Source organism: Danio rerio, chromosome 15 (genome assembly GCF_052040795.2).
Source record: "Danio rerio strain M-AB ecotype USA chromosome 15, GRCz13ab, whole genome shotgun sequence".
In the NCBI taxonomy this organism is placed as follows: Eukaryota; Metazoa; Chordata; class Actinopteri; order Cypriniformes; family Danionidae; genus Danio; species Danio rerio.
In genome coordinates, this window is record NC_141035.1 from 44,261,456 (window position 1) to 44,280,301 (window position 18,846).

At 36.4% G+C, this 18,846-nt stretch overlaps 1 protein-coding gene and 3 long non-coding RNA genes across 9 annotated transcripts in view; 2 read left to right on the forward strand and 2 right to left on the reverse strand.

Moving 5' to 3' along the window:
• Positions 1-8,712, reverse strand: part of si:dkey-121n8.5 — a 46,114-nt gene extending 37,402 nt beyond the window's left edge. For 2 of the 5 annotated variants that reach the window (XM_087284674.1, XM_087284670.1), the window contains exon 1: positions 7,516-7,805. In XM_087284674.1, coding sequence (XP_087140800.1) covers positions 7,516-7,573 — 58 coding nt within the window. In that variant the 5' untranslated portion in view covers positions 7,574-7,805. Of the gene's footprint in view, positions 1-6,665; positions 6,881-7,515; positions 7,806-7,983 lie in introns of those variants that run through there. The other 3 variants (XM_087284671.1, XM_087284675.1, XM_087284673.1) reach the window with 3 other exon arrangements.
• Positions 8,713-9,116: 404 nt separating this feature from the next.
• LOC147840698 (uncharacterized) lies at positions 9,117-17,063 on the reverse strand. The gene is made up of 6 exons (XR_015509963.1): positions 17,007-17,063; positions 16,579-16,688; positions 10,327-10,442; positions 10,065-10,150; positions 9,728-9,761; positions 9,117-9,630 (listed from the first exon to the last, which is right to left on the reverse strand). It is a non-coding gene; the product is annotated as an uncharacterized LOC147840698 (long non-coding RNA).
• LOC147840699 (uncharacterized) lies at positions 11,825-16,019 on the forward strand. 2 transcript variants are annotated; one of them, XR_015509956.1, is made up of 5 exons: positions 11,825-11,894; positions 13,144-13,249; positions 13,375-13,444; positions 14,748-14,932; positions 15,094-16,019. It is a non-coding gene; the product is annotated as an uncharacterized LOC147840699 (long non-coding RNA). The 2 variants fall into 2 exon arrangements; XR_015509957.1 differs by having other exon boundaries at positions 13,375-13,440; positions 15,094-16,018.
• Positions 17,064-17,516: 453 nt separating the features above from the next.
• Positions 17,517-18,846, forward strand: part of LOC147840700 (uncharacterized) — a 199,008-nt gene continuing 197,678 nt past the window's right edge. The window contains exon 1 of the long non-coding RNA XR_015510028.1: positions 17,517-18,264. This is a non-coding gene — a long non-coding RNA (uncharacterized LOC147840700). The remainder of the gene's footprint in view (positions 18,265-18,846) is intronic.

An 18,846-nucleotide genomic window follows, 5' to 3' on the forward strand; every position in this document is an offset into this window, starting at 1 on the left:
ATGACAAAGAGTTTCCAAGTTTCCATGACTTTGTCAATTTCATGACAACAGAAGCAGAAATTATGTGTAATCCCATCACTTCTTTACATGCTCTTCATTCATGTGAGTCACCTTATGAGAGAAGAATGTCAAAGGAAACTAAAAGAAGTAAAGCAATTGTTTTTAAGACACAAACAAGTGTAAACAATGACACACAATCAACAGTCAAAGGAAAGTTTACAGTGACTAAAACACAGTGTATGTTGTGTCAGGATGACAGTCATCAACTTCATAAGTGTCTGAAATTCATGGAGAAGTCTCTGAAAGACAGAAGAGCCTATGTGAAAGATAACAAACTCTGCTACGGGTGTTTAAAATCGTCCCACCATGCTAAGGAGTGTTGTCGTCGACACACATGTGATGTATGCAAGTTACGACATCCCACATGTCTTCATGATTACAATTATGACAAGGACGGAATCAGAGAACGACCATTGCCCATGGTAAGCAATGTGCATGCAACTGAAAGTGAAACTACTAATGCCATGTCACTTAATATCACAAGAGAAAGTCAGTCAGTCATTACATCGATGATCGTACCAGTATGGGTGTCTTCAGTTAAAAATCCATCCAACGAACAGCTTGTGTATGCATTGCTAGATACACAGAGTGACACTACATTTATTGATGAAGACATTAGTAATACACTGCAAGTAGAGAGTCACCCAGTGAAACTCAAACTAACCACCATGATGGGAGACAATGAGATTATTAGAAGCAATCGAGTAACGGATCTTCAAGTGAGAGGGTACAGTTCCTCAGTACATATCAGTCTTCCTCCTGTATACACAAAGGAGTGTATTCCAGCTAATTATGATCACATACCAACACAGAAAACGGCAATGAACTGGAGTCACTTGAAAGGAATTGCTGACGAAATGGCACCTCTACTCAATTGTGAAGTAGGCTTACTACTTGGCTATAACTGCCCTAGAGTGCTAGCTCCAAGACAAGTCATACTAGGTAAAAATGAGGAACCATATGCCATTTTAACAGATTTAGGGTGGAGTATTGTGGGCTGCTCCATACCAAGTATCAATGAATCAACAGGGTTCAGTCTTTGTCAAAGGATAGCTACAAAGGAGATACCAGCTATGACACCTGGGGATGCAGTCCGTATACTTGAATCAGACTTTAAGGACATCACAGTAGATGACAAGACAGTCTCTCAAGAGGACATCATGTTCCTAGACAAACTTAAAGTAGGAATAAAGAAAAATTATCTAGGACATTATGAAATGCCTCTTCCATTTAAGCAACGACCATCCTTGCCGGACAACAGAGAACTTGCATCGATCAGACTCCAACATCTGAACAAGAAGTTTTCCAAAAATGAGAAATACAAAACAGACTACTTCACTTACATGAATGACATTATTGACAGAGGTGATGCAGAAGTGGTAAATGATGAGGGAACCAGTGGTGAAAAATGGTACATACCTCACCATGGGATCTACCACCCAAAAAAGCCAGATAAGCTACGGGTTGTATTCGATTGCTCTGCAAAATTCAAAGGTACAAGTCTCAATGAACATTTACTATCAGGACCAGACATGATAAACAACCTCACGGGAGTCCTTGTAAGGTTCAGAAGGCATCCTATTGCAGTGATATGTGACATTGAAAAAATGTTTCACCAATTTCACGTTCAGGAAAAGGATCGTGATTATCTGCGCTTCTTATGGTGGAAAGATGGAGAAACAAATTCAGTTCTTCAAGATTACAGAATGAAAGTGCGTCTATTTGGTGCAGTCTCTTCGCCCGGTTGTGCAAACTATGGGCTAAGATATTTAGCCAATGAGTACAGGCAATCACACGCATTAGGCGCTCAGTTCATCACAAGGGATTTTTATGTTGATGATGGAGTTACAAGTGCAGAAACAGTAGAAAAGGCTATACAGTTGACAAAGGAAGCACGGGAGCTGTGTGCAAAGGGTGGTCTTCGACTTCACAAGTTCGTATCAAATGACAACACAGTTTTGCAAAGCATACCAGAATCAGAACGTGCTGTAAACTTTGAAACGAAAGATCTCACCTTCAATGAAATGCCACTCGAAAGAGCTCTGGGAATTCACTGGAACATACAGAGTGATAGTTTCAAATTCCATGTTCCATTAAAGGGTCAGCCTACAACACGTCGTGGCATATTATCCACTGTTGCCTCCATATTTGATCCTTTGGGATTTGTAGCTCCATTTGTTCTCAATGGCAAGAGAATCCTACAGGAAATGTGTCGCCAAGGAACTGGCTGGGATGATACACTTTACCCTGCACTCAAGCCACGATGGGAGAGATGGCAAAATGACCTTGTCAATCTAGAAAATGTGAACATACCACGATGTTATGTACCTGCTGATTTCGGAAAAGTAGTGAAAACAGAAATGCATCATTTCTCAGATGCGAGTAACTGTGGTTACGGTCAATGTTCTTATCTGAGGATGATAAATGAGGATGATGAAATTCATTGCTCTTTTCTTATTGGCAAAGCCCGGGTTTCTCCTTTAAAGATTATCACAATACCCAGGTTAGAGCTAACTGCAGCTGTAGTATCAGTCAGTATGAGCAATATACTCAGAGAAGAGCTTAACCTCATTGATGTCGACGAATTCTTTTGGACTGACTCAAAGGTAGTTTTGGGTTACATTAATAACGATGCCCGTCGTTTCCACACATTTGTAGCCAATAGAGTCCAAAAAATACGTCAAAGTACAACACCCAATCAATGGCTGTATGTCCCAACAGATGAAAACCCAGCAGACAACGCTTCAAGAGGGAGAACAATCAATGAGCTGCTTTCATCTAATTGGTTCTCTGGACCTTCATTTTTGTGGGAAAAGGAAATAACAACCACAAATGTTGTGCTAGACCTCCCAGTCGGAGATCCAGAGGTAAAGAAAATTCAGACATTACACACAAAGACCATGGAAAATAAAGATCTTGTAGACCGATTGTCCAAGTTCTCATCTTGGTCTAAGACTATCAAAGCTGTTGCACGCCTTCAGAGATGGATTAAGAAAGATAAAACCAATTCACCAGCATCCGTAAGTGAACAAGAAGATGCTAAATGCTTCATTCTAAAAGGAGTACAAAGGCAAGTGTATCAGAAAGAGACTGAAGTGTTGAGTCAAGGAAAAAGACTTCCAAGTCACAGTAAACTTCATCATCTGGATGCCTTTATAGACAAAGATGGTATAATCAAGGTGGGAGGCAGATTAGATCACTCATCATATACTCACGCATTCAAGCATCCATGGATCCTGCCAAAGGAACACCATGTTACAAAGTTGATTATTGCACACTGCCATGAATGTGTAAAGCATCAAGGCAAGGGTTTCACAATCAATAATATCAGATCATGCGGCTATTGGATACCTGGAATAAACAGAGTGGTCACATCTTACATTCTCAACTGTGTGACTTGCAGAAGGATGAGAAGATCTGCTGAAGGCCAGAGGATGAGTGATCTCCCCTCAGAACGTGTAGAGCCTTCGCCGCCTTTTATGTATTGTGGCATGGACTGCTTTGGTCCATTCATGACTAAAGAAGGGAGAAAACATCACAAGAGGTACGGTCTGCTTCTAACATGCTTGTGTTCAAGAGCTATTCATATTGAAATGTTAGAAGACATGTCGACGGATGCATTTATTAACAGTCTGAGATGCTTTATTGCAATTCGAGGCACAGTAAGGCAAATAAAATGTGACCAAGGTACCAATTTCATAGGCGCAAAGAATGAATTGAATTCAGCATTGCAAGAACTCGATCCAGAACGCCTCACAACTTTTCTTGCAAACAAACAATGTGACTTTGTTTTGAATGCTCCTCATTCCAGTCATGCAGGGGGTGTATGGGAGCGTCAAATCAAAACTGTCCGGAGCGTTCTTAATGCTACCATCACCCTTTCAGCAGGCAGGCTTAATGATGCCTCATTGCGCACTGTATTTTACGAAGCCATGGCAGTAGTCAATAGTCGCCCTCTTACGATTGACAATCTGAATGACCCCAAGAGCTTAGAACCACTCACACCCAATCATCTGATAACCATGAAGCCCACCACAGCATTGCCTCCACCAGGAAAGTTCATTAGAGAGGATATGTATACAAAAAAGAGATGGAGACGTGTGCAGTACCTTACTGAACAGTTTTGGAGCAGATGGAAAAAGGAGTATCTACACAATATCATTGCAAGGCAACGCTGGCATGCTCCACAAAGGAACCTTCAAATTGGTGATGTGGTCATGGATATAGAAGAAACATTGCCTAGGAGTGAATGGAGACTAGGGAGGATTATAGAGACTGTTCTGAGCCCGGATGGACTAGTGAGAAAAGCCAAAGTAGCACTTGGCGACAAGAGATTAAACAAGAAAGGAGAAAGAATGCATAAAATCTCAATAGTAGATAAACCCGCTCAAAAGTTGGTCTTGTTGTTGGAAGCAGAGTGAATGCATTTTCAATGGGACTTTATTGCACTTTATACACTTCCAAAGAGGGTTATAATTGGAAATTAGTTATGTTTGAGGAACATTGATAATTTGGTGGGAGTGTAACAGACTTAAGTAAAGGTGTTATCTTGCATTTCTTCATGTTTAAAGATCATTTAATTTCTATTATTTGTGGGGGACTTTTATTTTGAAAGGAAATCCGTTTTTCAGAGCAGAAAATAAATGAGAGAGCAGAATGAAAAGCGGACGTTTCATAACAGTTTAACTAGAGCTCGTACTGAAAAGGACGGTTTACAAGTTTAATCAGCAACCCCCCGAAAAGGCATAAGGTTTGTTTCATCATATATTGTTAGTGAGAAATACATATTTTGTGAAGATATCTAAGAATGCTGATGTATGTTTTTGTATTGGTTTGCTCAGCTCTTACGGTGATTTCAAGAGTAAAGGAATGTAAATAAAGCAACTTGAAACATCAGTAAAGTTTCGGCCATCATTCGGATGGGGTCTGCTACAAGTTGAATTCTTGAACTGATAAAAACAAAGTGCTGTTTTGATGTTCAAAATGCAGTAACTTCAAAGCAAGTTAGAATGTGGTGTTTGCTAGTCAAATGTTTAAATATGTTGTGTTTAGGTAAGTTTAAGACAACTTAGATTGATAGTCTTTATCCAACTTTGGGGGGAATGTCATGTACTATAATTGCATCTGTGTCTTTAAGACGGGAAACAGGTGGCATGATGGGAAGTTTTGTAATGTTACGGAGTTCATAGACACAAGAGAAGTAAAGAGTGGTGTTAAAATGTTAACCTGCGTGTGGCTGATTTAATTCAGAAGTATGTGCGATTTATGAATGAACATTTGATGATAAGACACACATACATAACAGCAGCGTTGATACATGAGGCCCCAGGTGTGGCCGTGCGTCACTGTCCCCCTGCCTGGACAAAACCACTTCGTCTGCATTTATGTTAAGTAAAGTAGTAAGTGCAGAGACTGAGTGGCGATAATGAATAATTAATGATGGCAGCCCGTCGCTCCCAAAAACATTAGAAGTTGATTAAAAGTATGGTAATTAGTGTGGGTTAAGCTGAACAATTCCTTATTATCCAATTTGTCATGCCAGTTTTCATTTTAAGGCATGGTTTGTTCTCTTTTTGTTTTTTATTTTGCGCTCCACGTCTCTTACTCTTCTCTCCATTTTAAACATGTGACTGTAACCGAGCAACGGTAATGGTCAACCAAGAGGGAGGGGTGGTATAATTTTTTTTATTCAATAAAATACAATTGTATATTTATATAAAATGCAGGATAAACATTTTAACCAAAAATATGTATATATATTTTTAATATGTATAATAATATGTATAATTTCAAAAATAGTTTTGGCACAATGGCGCCCCCGCCCCCCCATGTGTGCCGCCCCTATGCGCCGCATATACTGCATACCCCCTTTTTGCGCCACTGATATTTATTACATGTAAAAAGATTTTTATTAAATATAAAGATGTATTATTGCCTATTAAACCTGTCCAATTTATATCGTTCAGGAAGGCCAGCAAACGAGTATCTGCTATATTGACTCTGTCAGATAACAATGACTGATTATCTATGATGACTGATAGAAAACTTCAGTCTAATCATACTGAATGGCGATCGGAAACAACGCTCCCCATTCACTCCTCTTGATCACAATATTTGTGAAATAATACAATATTTATTATCATTTCATTTTCTTGTCGGCTTAGTCCCTTTATTAATCTGGGGTCGCCACTGCGGAATGAACCACCAACTTATCCAGCACATTTTATGCAGCGGATCCCCTTCCAGCGCAACCCATATTTATTCACAATATACAATTAGATGTCCGACAAGACGTTATAACATTAACATCCGTCGTAACCATATATGGTTGACCTAGATCGTGTGTGCTAGATCTTGTGCTAGATTGTGTGTGCTAGAAACGTGTGGTTCTGCGGGTCTGCAGTTAGATATTGTTGCAATATATGTGTGCTGTCTGGATCAATGCATTTCATACAGACTGTCAAACTCCGAGAAGAGCAGGCTAACGCAAAATGTATTAAGGATTATAAAGCTTTATGTTAAACACTTTTATAAACTTAAATATCAAAGACATTTAAATCATATTTACATTCGACAAAAAAGTAGCAGTTTCCTGTTTCACTCACCTTCAATAACAACCTGTTATAAACCGAAGACCTGCGTTAAGACTGAGTTGATGGAGTTTTAATCCTCTTTCTTTCAACTAGCATGTAAACTCCTGGTTTGCTGTTATAAAAGTTCATGTGAACTATTGTGATGCTCCATAATGAAGACTAACGGATCAACTCGACGACTCAACTTTGCTTTGACTTTGTATTTGTGACGTCGGGATGGTGACGTCATATTACGCTCGGTGGTTAGGCACAGTGAAGTTAGGCATTCGCCTTCATTTTAAAAAAATGTAAAAAATAAAAATAAGTAATAATAATAAAATAAAAATAAAGATTCAGTTAGCCAAACATATTATATTGATCTGCACTGGAAACATTAAAGGTTTCTCATTGCAAGATGTTTGGAAATCACTAGTTGCCACTAGAGGGCGTTGAAGTTTTTGCATGAACACACACAAATTTATTTAATCCCCAAAAGACTAAAACAATCTACAGATTAACTTTTAAAATTTGGGTAATTTTGTTATCCCTCGCTGGACGATATATATGGAGGGCGGAGGCAATTAAAATATTGAAAACCCCTTTGGTGTTAAATGTACCAGTCTGTACTTCTAATAAATGTCCACCAGGTGGGGCCACAACTTTTCTAAAACAGATCTTACCTTAAAAATAATTTAAGTATTTAACGTAAAAAGTTATCTTTTTTTATAATATTTAATAAACAGTGGCTAAAGGCCTGTGGCACGATATGGGATCAATTTGGAGAATATACATGGTGGATATTTTCCTGTCATTTAACTCAGACATGTCAAAGAAAGCTTTTGGTTGAGGAAACTCTCTCACACTCTCTCTCAGAGTATTTTACCACAATCTCTGATGCCTTTTCCTGATTCTGCTGTTAAATTTAGGAATATTTTGAGCATCTCGCTGAATGTTCTCGCGGGCCTGAAAGAGAAAGAACAGAAAGACCGGAGGAGTTTTACTACAATGAAACGCAAACTGATGCTGATGCTGCTCGCGCTCGGGCAGCCTTTAACATATATTTGCACATATCAATAAAATATGATTAAATTATTATAAAAAAAACACATTAAACCAAATCAATCATTGGATAAAATTGAATTGGTAGAATCTGAGAGGGTTTTTAACATGACCATGAACGAGCTGAACTCATCCTTGGTTTCAGAGAGTTTTGAAAACATAATTTCTGATTAGAGACCGTTTTTGTCAACTAAATGTGTTACTTTATAATGAAAGTATGGTGAAATGTTATTTTAGCGCTTTTTTTAAAGAAAGAAAGAGTAAGAATTAGGCTTAAATCGTAATATATTACCTTTTTCCCCAACACTGACTGCAGATCAAGTTTACTTCACAAATGGCCAACTCTTTTAGTTCTCACAGGTGTTTTGAGATTAAATACTGAATGACAGATTTGATCTACTAATGAAAATTTACACAGGATGCTGTGAGCCAGTTTCTGTAATACATTAGATTGTTTATTCCTCTGTCACAGTAAGAATCATACTGTATGATAGCAGGGATGGGCTAAAATACATTAAATATAAAATAAAATACCAAATATCAGCTTTAAGTGATTCAAAATAAACTACAAAATACAGAAGCCACAAAATGCATCAAAATAAAAAATACAGTATTTTTTATTTTAATTACTACAAAATACCTTTAAAAGGAAGCCTGATTATCAACCAATAGGACTCAATCCCGTGACCACTAAAATGACCCAGTGAAGTAAACAATGTCCGATAGTAACAGCTTTTTCTCTTCTTACATAACAATGTGCACACATGGATGGGTTAAACACAAAGGACAAATTTCAAGTTAGCATAAAACCATGACAAGTCACTTCACTTCACTTCTACTCCTACTGTACATGAGCAGATCTTCATAAAGAAACTCAGCTAAAACTAGTGTTTCTCTTTTTAGTATAATTTTTTTAGATTTTAGTATAAATTTAGTCCACATTTCATTCTGAAAATCCTGTCTTGAAGATGATCTCCTACAGTTTAATGGGAAAAAACGAATGGGAAGCTGATTGGCCTGCCAGATGGCCAGTCCACCCCTGGATGTTAATATTTGTGAAAAATCCAATTATCAATACAGCACCTTTAGCAGTTCATGAGCACACTAAACACAGAGAGTCCTGCAATAAAACACACACACACACACATACACAGCAAAATATGAGGACCCAAAACAACTCTATGGGTGTTAATTTCAACACTTTGAAAGTGTCTCATGGGGTCCACTCAAAACTTAGTTAAATTAACACTTTCAAAAGGGTTGGCACATTGACACCGAAGTAAGGGTTAATTTTAACTCTGGGCAGAGTTAAAAATGTAACTATATTTAACACCGCCTGGTAGTAATTTTTTTACTACAATATGTTGTTATTTTATTCAACTCTCTTGAGTGTAAATATGGTAAAAAGGTCAAATAGACTGTAAATTACAAAAGAAAAAAACATTTTATTTGAAAACATTCACCGCTTCAACAATTCATTCAGTTTTTAAAATGCAACAATGTCAAATATGCTTTAAATTTTTTATTAGTACAGACAGTATCAACAAAATAGTTTCAGTCCTTTAGTCCAAACTTGATGTTTCATCAGTGCAATTTGAAAGTTCAATATAGTGTCACTCATAGTTTTCTGCTAAACGCATAGTTTTCTTCTGAAATGACATTTTAAACTTGGCGTGCAAATCTTTCACTTCTGGTGTTTCCTTGGTCCTCCATATCAAACACAGCAGTTTATGAGGGTATAAATGCTGTAAACTTGTGTGAAAACAAACTTTAGCTAGGAAATCTCATCAAGCATGTCCTGTGAAAGATGTGCTTCCCAGCCACAGGATGACCGTTTTATCCATGATGATGTAGTAGCTGCTGATCGCTCGTCTGGTGGTTCCTGATGCACGGATATAGGGTGAAGCTCATCTAAGAACTCTTCAAGATTCCAGCATGACTAAGAAAAATGTTTGAAAACAAATTGCAATCAAATTCTATGATATATTTAAAAGAACATTTAAAGTAAATAAAACATTTAAGAAATCTAAACTCACCTTTTGAAAATCTTCATGATGATCCACAACTTGACTCTCCCAGCTGGTTGAGGTGACAGGATATGGAAAAGTAGAAAAAACACATACATCACTGTTGGATCTCCAAAAACAATTAGGTTAACCACTATGACTAGAACTGGAAAAACAGGCAGCTGTCTGTCCAGAATCCTGAATTTAACACAACACTTGGAGCAAAATTTAGAGGAGCTTAAAATCTTTTATATCATTTAGTGATGCTGACTTCCCCAAAATATTGGCCACAGTGTAAAAAATATTCATAAACTTACAGTTTTATGTAAGTGTGTGCCTGCGTGTGTGTGCGTGCGCGTTTCTTTACCAGATTTAACTTGTTAGGCCCTTTCAGGTCCAGTATTGACGCCACCTTTCCTGGAGTCTAGCAGATGTTTCAGGTCCAAATATAATCTAAAATATTAGGATAAGCAGAAGAGGAAAAGTGCAAAGCAAAGAGCAAAACATTATTTAAGTAACAGATCACCCACAATACAAAACCTATCACCTTCATGTCATTTGTTATTCTTGAATGCTCTAATACCCTCTCAGCTTATTGTGAAACAAATACAGAACTTTATCAAACATACCTTCATTATTATCACCACATATGACCAAGAAGGTGTGCTTGGTCATTTCACCAACTCTGGAAATACACCATCCGTCACCATCACAGGGTCTTGTGTTATTGTATAGAGAACTGTGGCTGTTAAAAAACAACAACACATTAGTATCTAACACATATGCATAACCTTCAGATAAAAAAGGGAGATGAACATCACAAAGTATGCCTCACACTTTTTCAGATATCTTTTGATTCAGATGTTGATTATTGATAATAAATCTACAAATCAAACCTGTATCATCATTAGGCTGCTCAAATGTGAATCAGTTGATTAATTTTACAGACAGGTGGCTGTTTACAACGCACTAAATTGTCTTTAATAAAACGGAAATGTTGTGTACATGCTAGGTTTAGTCTATAAGCACAATATCATGCGGGAGAAAAAGTTTGACTAAGATGTTCCTGACTACAGAAATAGCCTAACTTACTAACGTCAGACATCCCGAGTTGGGAAAAGTCATTTTCGGGGGTTACAGAGTTGATTTGCGGGAAGTAAGTTAGCGGGAGAGATGGGTAACTTACCTGAAGAGCAATGAGATGAGTTGCGCGCGACGTACCTAAAGAGCGGTGGGGGTGACTTGCGCGCGACGTACCTGAAGAGCTGGGAGGCATGCGGTGGAGAGGGGTGTGCAAAGTGTTTAATGACCGAGCGGGAGACGCGCGATTTCCGGGAAATAATCATTCATTTGCGGGCATCCACTTGGGCATCTGGGAGTCTCTGTGCATTTGCGGGATAACGTTAACGTTAGTCCCGCAACTTCCGGGAGAGTTCTGTAACGTTAAATGTCCGAGAAAGTGCAAACGCGGTCATTTAAAAGGCATTAATGTTAACATTTCGACTTTAATGGTTGTCAACACTTAAGTTAATATAATTCAAGCGTACGTTATCACACGAGTCTATGGACTTACCCCAGATAGCAGGCAGTAATCGGCCCGAGCTCGGCTGCCCTCCGGCGCCTCCGGCTCCGACTCGGCATCGGCGAGTGTTATCCGGGCCGAGTGCGGCCCGCAGCTCGCTCGCGCACATGCGGTTGTGATGCGGCTGTAAAGCACTGGCCCGATTCCGGTCAACCATATCCTGGCCGCTTCTGGCAAGGATTCGGCTGATGGCAACCGATTAAGTTCTTATTTTATCTAGTAATCTGTTAGCTCCACGTTTAATGATAATTTGAGAAAATATTCACGGTACGATAGCAAAAAAAAAAAAAAAATGAATATTTAGTGTGGATGGTCGCAATGTTTAGACGCAAACAAAACAATATTATTTATAAATAGATTATACATGTCATCTAGAGAAAAACTATGTAAAATTCACTTATTTTTGAGATAGCACGCTCCTGTGCTGACTATTTTTGTTTTAAAGCAGAAGTTGGTTTCATAATAAACACATGCGTGACTAAACTCATGATCCAAACTCCAATCCAGACGGTGGCGGTAATGCTCCAAAAAGCTGGTTGTCAACCACCATGGCACGAAGATCACAAGAAGAAAAGTTTGGTTTTTCAAAGACTCACGTGGATTCTGGTCAGAAAGGTAAGCTTTTTACTGCTTGTGTTCTGTATAATTAGCGAATTTAGAGCTTAAAACATTTCCACGGTGTTTGGTTGTAACAGCGTTTAGTAATTTAAAACAGTTTGATACGAAATGTAACTTGCTTTAAGAAACACGACTGGAGCTAATGTATGCTAACGCTAACAGTTACAAACACGTCTGAAAGTTCCTGTTCCTTTTACACAATGTTAGATTGTAACGTGTGTAGTAACTGAAAACTATTTTAATTATTTTAAAGAAACATGAAACGAATTTGTGTGTATGCTAACTTTGCGTTAACGAAAGTTTCTGTAGACGAATCCATTAACTAACTTGGCAAAACGTGTTTTTTTCCTGATTTAACATTATAAAGTACCGTGGATGTTGAAAGAAATCATTGTACAGGCGTATACTTATCCAACAGTATTAATTCTGTGATTATGTGTAAATAAAAACTAATCGTTTTGGATTAATAAAATATTATTGTTTATCTTGTTTATGCAGTTAGTCACGAAAAGTGATTGAAACTCGACTGTTTACTATTCTCATTAAATTATCCAAGAGAAATATATTACTATGCACTTTAATTCATATGTGTTAGCCTATGTGAATCAATTATATCTTTTGTTCAAGCTGTAATGGTCAGTTAATGTAAAACTGAACGTCTTAAAGCAGATTTTGATGTTTTTTTTTTGTTTTTTATGTTATTGACAGTGATAAATTCTGATTTAAATGAATGGGTAACAATATTTGTTGGTTAAGTCTCATTGTTCTTGTTTAACAAAGGTTAGTGAGATCATTTTGCAGCACATCACGACCAAAGAAGTCAATGGCACACTCTTTTGAACGTGAATAGGCATGTTATAGTTGTGTGCTAAAAGTCCATTATAAGCTGTAAACTGCTGATATATTTTCAACATAGATTGAGCTTTTCAGACATTACATTACTAATTGCTTCACAAACAGCTGAAATGGTTTATTGTTATTGGCTATCATCATCAAACATTTTTCACAATGGTAGGTTAATCTTCATGGGTACAGAATAATGCATGTGCTTGACCATCTTACAAATCTATGTCTCAGATTCATAAGGCTGTCACTCTGCATGAATCTCCGAATAAATCTTGTGCAACCTTCTGTGTACTGATTATTTACTCTATAGGTATTATATGCATTAATTAACTTTGATAGTATTTCGGCATTTGAACTTTTCTTTACGGGAGGTTAACAACAATGTGATGTTTTATTATAGATGCATATGAGGAAGCTCGACTCAAACATCCATACGCAACTGTGATTTCTGACTGGTAGACAGATGAGGATGATGATCGCCTGTCATACATCTAAAGACAGAACAGGTTTGTTTGCAATTATTTTAAACACATACTGTCAACATTATGTCATTGATCTATTACAACCTGTGAGTTTTGCCCTGGCACTGTACTAAATTGATGTTTTGTTTTGTAAATGTATCTGATTAAAGGACAGTATAGACACATCTATACCATGATGAAGAAAAATTACTTGGAACAAAGAGGCTGGATAAAAGGCAGGTATGAAGATTTCAGAAATCAAGGCAGCACCACAAGTACCATCACCATCAATGACTATGGCAGAAATCTTAAGACCACCATCAAGATGCACAGATACTGTACATTCCAGTACACCAGGCGTGTCCAAACTACGGCTCGCGAGGCTTTTTATAAATATCAATAGAATCTGGCCCGCTATACAAAAATGAACGTAATTCAATAAATAACCACCGGGTGTCGCTATTACATGCATTCAATTAAGCAGCAGTTCTTGTTATGATCTATCTATCTGTCTGTCTGTCTGTCTGTCTGTCTGTCTGTCTGTCTGTCTGTCTGTCTGTCTGTCTGTCTGTCTGTCTGTTTGTCTACACACAGTTGAAGTCTGAATTATTAGCCCCTCATTGATTTATTTCTTCTTTTTTAAATATTTCCCAAATGATGTTTAACAGAGCAAGAACATTTTTACAGTATGTCTGATAATATTTTTTCTTTTGGAGAAAGACTTGTTTTATTTCGGCTAGAATAAAAAGCGGTTTAAATTTTTTTATGAACCATTTTAAGGTCAAAATTATTAGCCCCTTAAGTCTTCAGAACAAACCATTGTTATAAAATAACTTGCCTAATTATCTTAACTTGACTAGTTAACTTAATTAACCTAGTTAAGCCTTTAAATGTCACTTTAAGCTGTATAGAAGTGTCTTAAAAATATCTAGTCAAATATTATTTACTGTCATCATGGCAAAGATAAAATAAATCAGTTATTAGAAATGAGTTACTAAAACTAATATGTTTAAAAATGTGTGGAAAAAATGTTTAACTCTCCGTTAAACAGAAATTGGGGAAAAAATAAACGGTGGCTAATAATTTAGGGGGGCTAACAATTCTGACTTCAACTGTATTTATATATATATATATATATATATATATATATATATATATATATATATATATATATATATATATACACACACACACACACACACACACACACACGTGTCTGTGTGATGTATGTAAAATTCGGCCCACGACAACGTTTGTTTTTTTTGCATCTGGCCCTTGGCCCAAAAAGTTTGGACACTCCTGCAGTACACCTATGAACATTTACAGTCTTTGTTCTAGTGAGATCAAGACAGAATTTATTGCATCTCGTGATGTCTTTGTAAGAATTGAAGACATCACTAAATTTGTTAAGGTTTAATGCAGCTAGAAAGTAAAGATCAACTAGAGAATATCAGCAGTGTCTAACCCACTGTTGTATTTACAGAAGTTGTATGAGAATAAGCTACAGGTTGATTTATACTAATCTGTTATTTTTCTTTTTTAGCACGACTGACTGAAGTTTTAAAATCATGCAACGTCATAAAGCAGCAGCTGGGCCTGATTCTCACAAAACCAAAACAGACGTGATGAAATTCCAGATGTAAACACATTTGACCTTCCTTTGGCCAATTTGATTTGGAAAAGCTTGAAAATCAACTAAAGGAGCAGCCCGAACAAATGAAGAAACTGGTAAGTTCAAGCTCTTGCTAATTTCAAAGTGTTTTAAGTTTATTTGGTTTTTTTGATAGTTTTTTTGCTTCATAGGTAGCCTACTTTTTTCCTAATTTTTTCTTTTTTTTTTACATTAGTACTTGTTCACTACTAATTATCTGTTTATCTTTTAATCACAGATGGAGTGAGGACAAATGTCCATACCACGCCACTGATAAAGAAGTGGAAAAATGCATTACAAGGTAGCTACAACTTGCCCCTGACAGGGATGGAGGAAGAAAGAAGAGAAAGCTAATGTGTCAAATGTCTACATCACTATTTTGTTTTATTTTTTTTAAACAACATTTTAAGTGTATTAGGATGTTCCCTGATACTTGAACAATTTGTTTCTTTCATTTGCATTTATATATATATATATATGTATATGTATATATATATGTGTGTGTGTGTGTGTATATATATGTATGGTATGTATGTGTGTGCGCCAAATTCTGAAGAAAGAAACATCTTGATACATTTTTAATAAACGTAATACAAATAAAATTATAAATATAAAATTGCACAAGACGTGTGTATATATGAAATGTATATGTTTGTGCAATTGATTTTGTTCAAGTTTATTTAAAAAAAAAAGTTTGACTTTATACTTCTGCAATTATATATATATATATATATATATATATATATATATATATATATATATATATATATTTGTTTGTTTATTATTATTTTAATGTTTTATTAAAAATGTTTCAAGATGTTTCTTCAGAATTCTGCAGTACTTTTTACAAGTTTGACTTGGATATTTTACGGATTGTCATTGGTATTTTTAAGATGTTTCTTGCTATATCTTAAATTGGTTTATATATTTAGGTTTATATAAAATTTAGCTGTTTTTTTACAAATTTTTTATTCAAGTCTATTGGGGAAAACAGGGTTGTTTTAAAAAACATCTGTGTTTGTGTGTAATTTTTAGATTTTTTTGTTTAAATCTTTCTGTGTCTTTATTGTGTTGTTTTTATATTGATATTCTTGTGCACTACAAAATTATTTATAAAATTTTAGTACTATTTTTTTCATGCAATCAATAAACGTTTAACATTTATTTATTTTGTCATTTGTCTGATTATTTTCGTTACAGAATATGTATGCAGTTTGCACTTTATTCAAAGGTTAAACGCAGTGCTTACACTTTGTGTTTGCTGTTATATAAATTCAAATGGTTGTAATACCATATATCAAGTACCAATGTAATACCAAAAGGTTTTATAAGGTGTATAAATACGGAGTCGCGCCAGCTCCGGGCCGCAGCGCACATTACCCTCGCGCCGATTCCGGCGCGGATGCGCAGCGTCGGCTCGCTTACGGCCGCCGCATCTGGCCCGCTTGATTCGGGCCGGAATCGGGCAGTGAGTCCACAGGCATCCGGCCCGAGTCCGGCAGCCGAAGTTGGGCCGAGGGGTTAGTCTCCGGCAGGCGACAATCTAGCCGGAACTGGCCCGAGTGTATTTTGCTATCTGGGACGGTATATGGACGGCCACGAATCAACCAGTTTAAAAGGGCCGCAGTGTTTAAAATAACCAAATTAACGTACACGAATAACAAACAATCATTTGTTTTAGTCAGGAAGCCTTTTACAAGTAAGCATGTGTTGATTTACTCACCAGATATGTTTTAGAAACTCTCCAGAGCTTATGGAAACCGTCCTGTGTTGCCGTTAGCATCCGGGCAGAGTAGGCTGTTAGGCGGCTCCGGGGATTCCCTTGCTAGTTTGCTTCAAATTAAAGGAGAAGTGTCGATTTTATTTTATAGATGGGAAACAACGCACAAAATGGCATTAAGCGTGACAGAAATGCGTTGAACATGTACATTTGATGTTTTTATGCACTTTGTATGCGTGAGCATATATAAAAACATTCTTGAAAAAGTCAATAGTAATGCAGTTAAGCTAGATACACAAACGACCATGAATGAACTGCAGAAGTTTAAAATTGTCACTCCATTCTAAAGTTATTAAATTAACAATGTGTTTACAACTGTATTTCCTTAAAGAAAGTCAGTAAAATACCAACATTTAGGTAGTTTGACTCACCAGTTGCTGTTCTAAACCTCAGATGGAAAATGGCGTCTGGAAAATTCTTCAGTGACTGGGGCTGCATGAATTCCCGGATGTTGGAAATAACACCACCAAGTGTTGAAAAGATAACTCCTTGATTTCTCACTGAATAAAATCAATTTTAACTCTTATTATATTCATTTATCAAAATCTAACTCTTTAACGTCAACACTTTACTCTGAAATGCTTCAACACCGAGAATTTAACTCTGATGAATTTGCTGTGTACGCACGCACGCACGCACGCACGCACACACACACACACACACACACACACACACACACAGTCATATATGAGTCAAATCACATCAGCAAATCCATTTCAGAAAATCAAAAGAGTTTACAAACTTAACAGCTTAAAGCACAGACTAAAAATAAGCTGAATTATTTTTACATATTCTCCATTTACACACATGAGGTCTGATACTGAACTCAAGAAAACTTTATAATTTTATGTATCATACTTACAAATGTGTAATGTTTTCAGTTTATTATGTAAATGATCAGTTAAAGCCTTTTTATGTTTATTCAGATCTTATTTTCATTCTACTACAGCAATAGCTGGATGCCTTTACCCATATTAGGGATTTCCTAGAATGTTCTACTACTTTTGTGAGGCATATATGGAATTTCTGCTCAAGTATGAATAAAACAGGCATTACATGCATTTAAAGTGCTACAATGCCCACATCAACCTTTGAGAAAAACTGAAAAAAAAATCCCTCTGAAAAAATTTAAAGTAAACATATTTCTAGCATATGGATCTTTATTTTTATTTTTTGTAGCCTAATATTTTTGATAGAATTGTTATTATGTAAAAAATAGTAGCCTATTGAATATCAATATTTTGCAAGGTATTGAATTCAGAAATTCCAGTATCTTGACAACACTACACCTCAGTTAATCACTCTGTCCAAATGAACATGTTTGTAGCTTTGTATCAAATTGGATAACAACTCACACTATAAAATAAATCATGTTTTCAGATTTGAAGACATGCAGAAAATTACATTTTCAAAAAACAAACAGAAACTGCAAATCAGGAAGAGATAGGAGGCTCAAGAGGTATGATATGGCTCATAATAACAGACTAGTAAATGAGAAGTGGGTTCATTTATAATTTTTTTTTCCCTATTCGGTGTTAAAAGTCACAAAAAACCTTTATTTTTTATTAACCATTTTTAATCCTGTTAATAAGATTAGAGTAGATTAGGCATATTAAGTAGGGTGAATTAGTGAATTAAAACTTCTTTTTTTTAAGGGGGGTGCTCCGGTTTCCCCCACAGTCCAAAGAAATGCGGTTGGTGAATTGGGTAGGCTAAATTGTCCGTAGTGTATGAGTGTGTGTGTAAAAGTGTGTGGATGTTTCCCAGAGATGGGTTGCAGCTGGAAGGGTATCCGCTGCGTAAAAACTTGCTGGATAAGTTGGCGGTTCATTCCGCTGTGGCGACCTCGGATTAATAAAGGGACTAAGCCAACAAGAAAATGAATGAATGAATGAATTTAAAATTTAAATTTAAAAACCCCTGCAAGCTCTGTAAGAGATTAAGTGTCAGCCAGATCAGAAAAAGTAACTCAAAAATATTGAACACATTACTTGCCATAAAAAGTAACTAAGTAGCATATAGTATAAGAGGTAAAAAAAGCCTTTTTTATTTACACATGTACACATATATTAAAAAAAGAAAAAAATAGGAGTTGTTTGGAGAGAATTGTGAACCTATTAAAACAATAACAGGGAGTAAACAGTTGACTATGGTTTAGTTATAACATCAACAAGTTTTGTTGAAGACTCAGAGTATTCTGTCAGATGATTC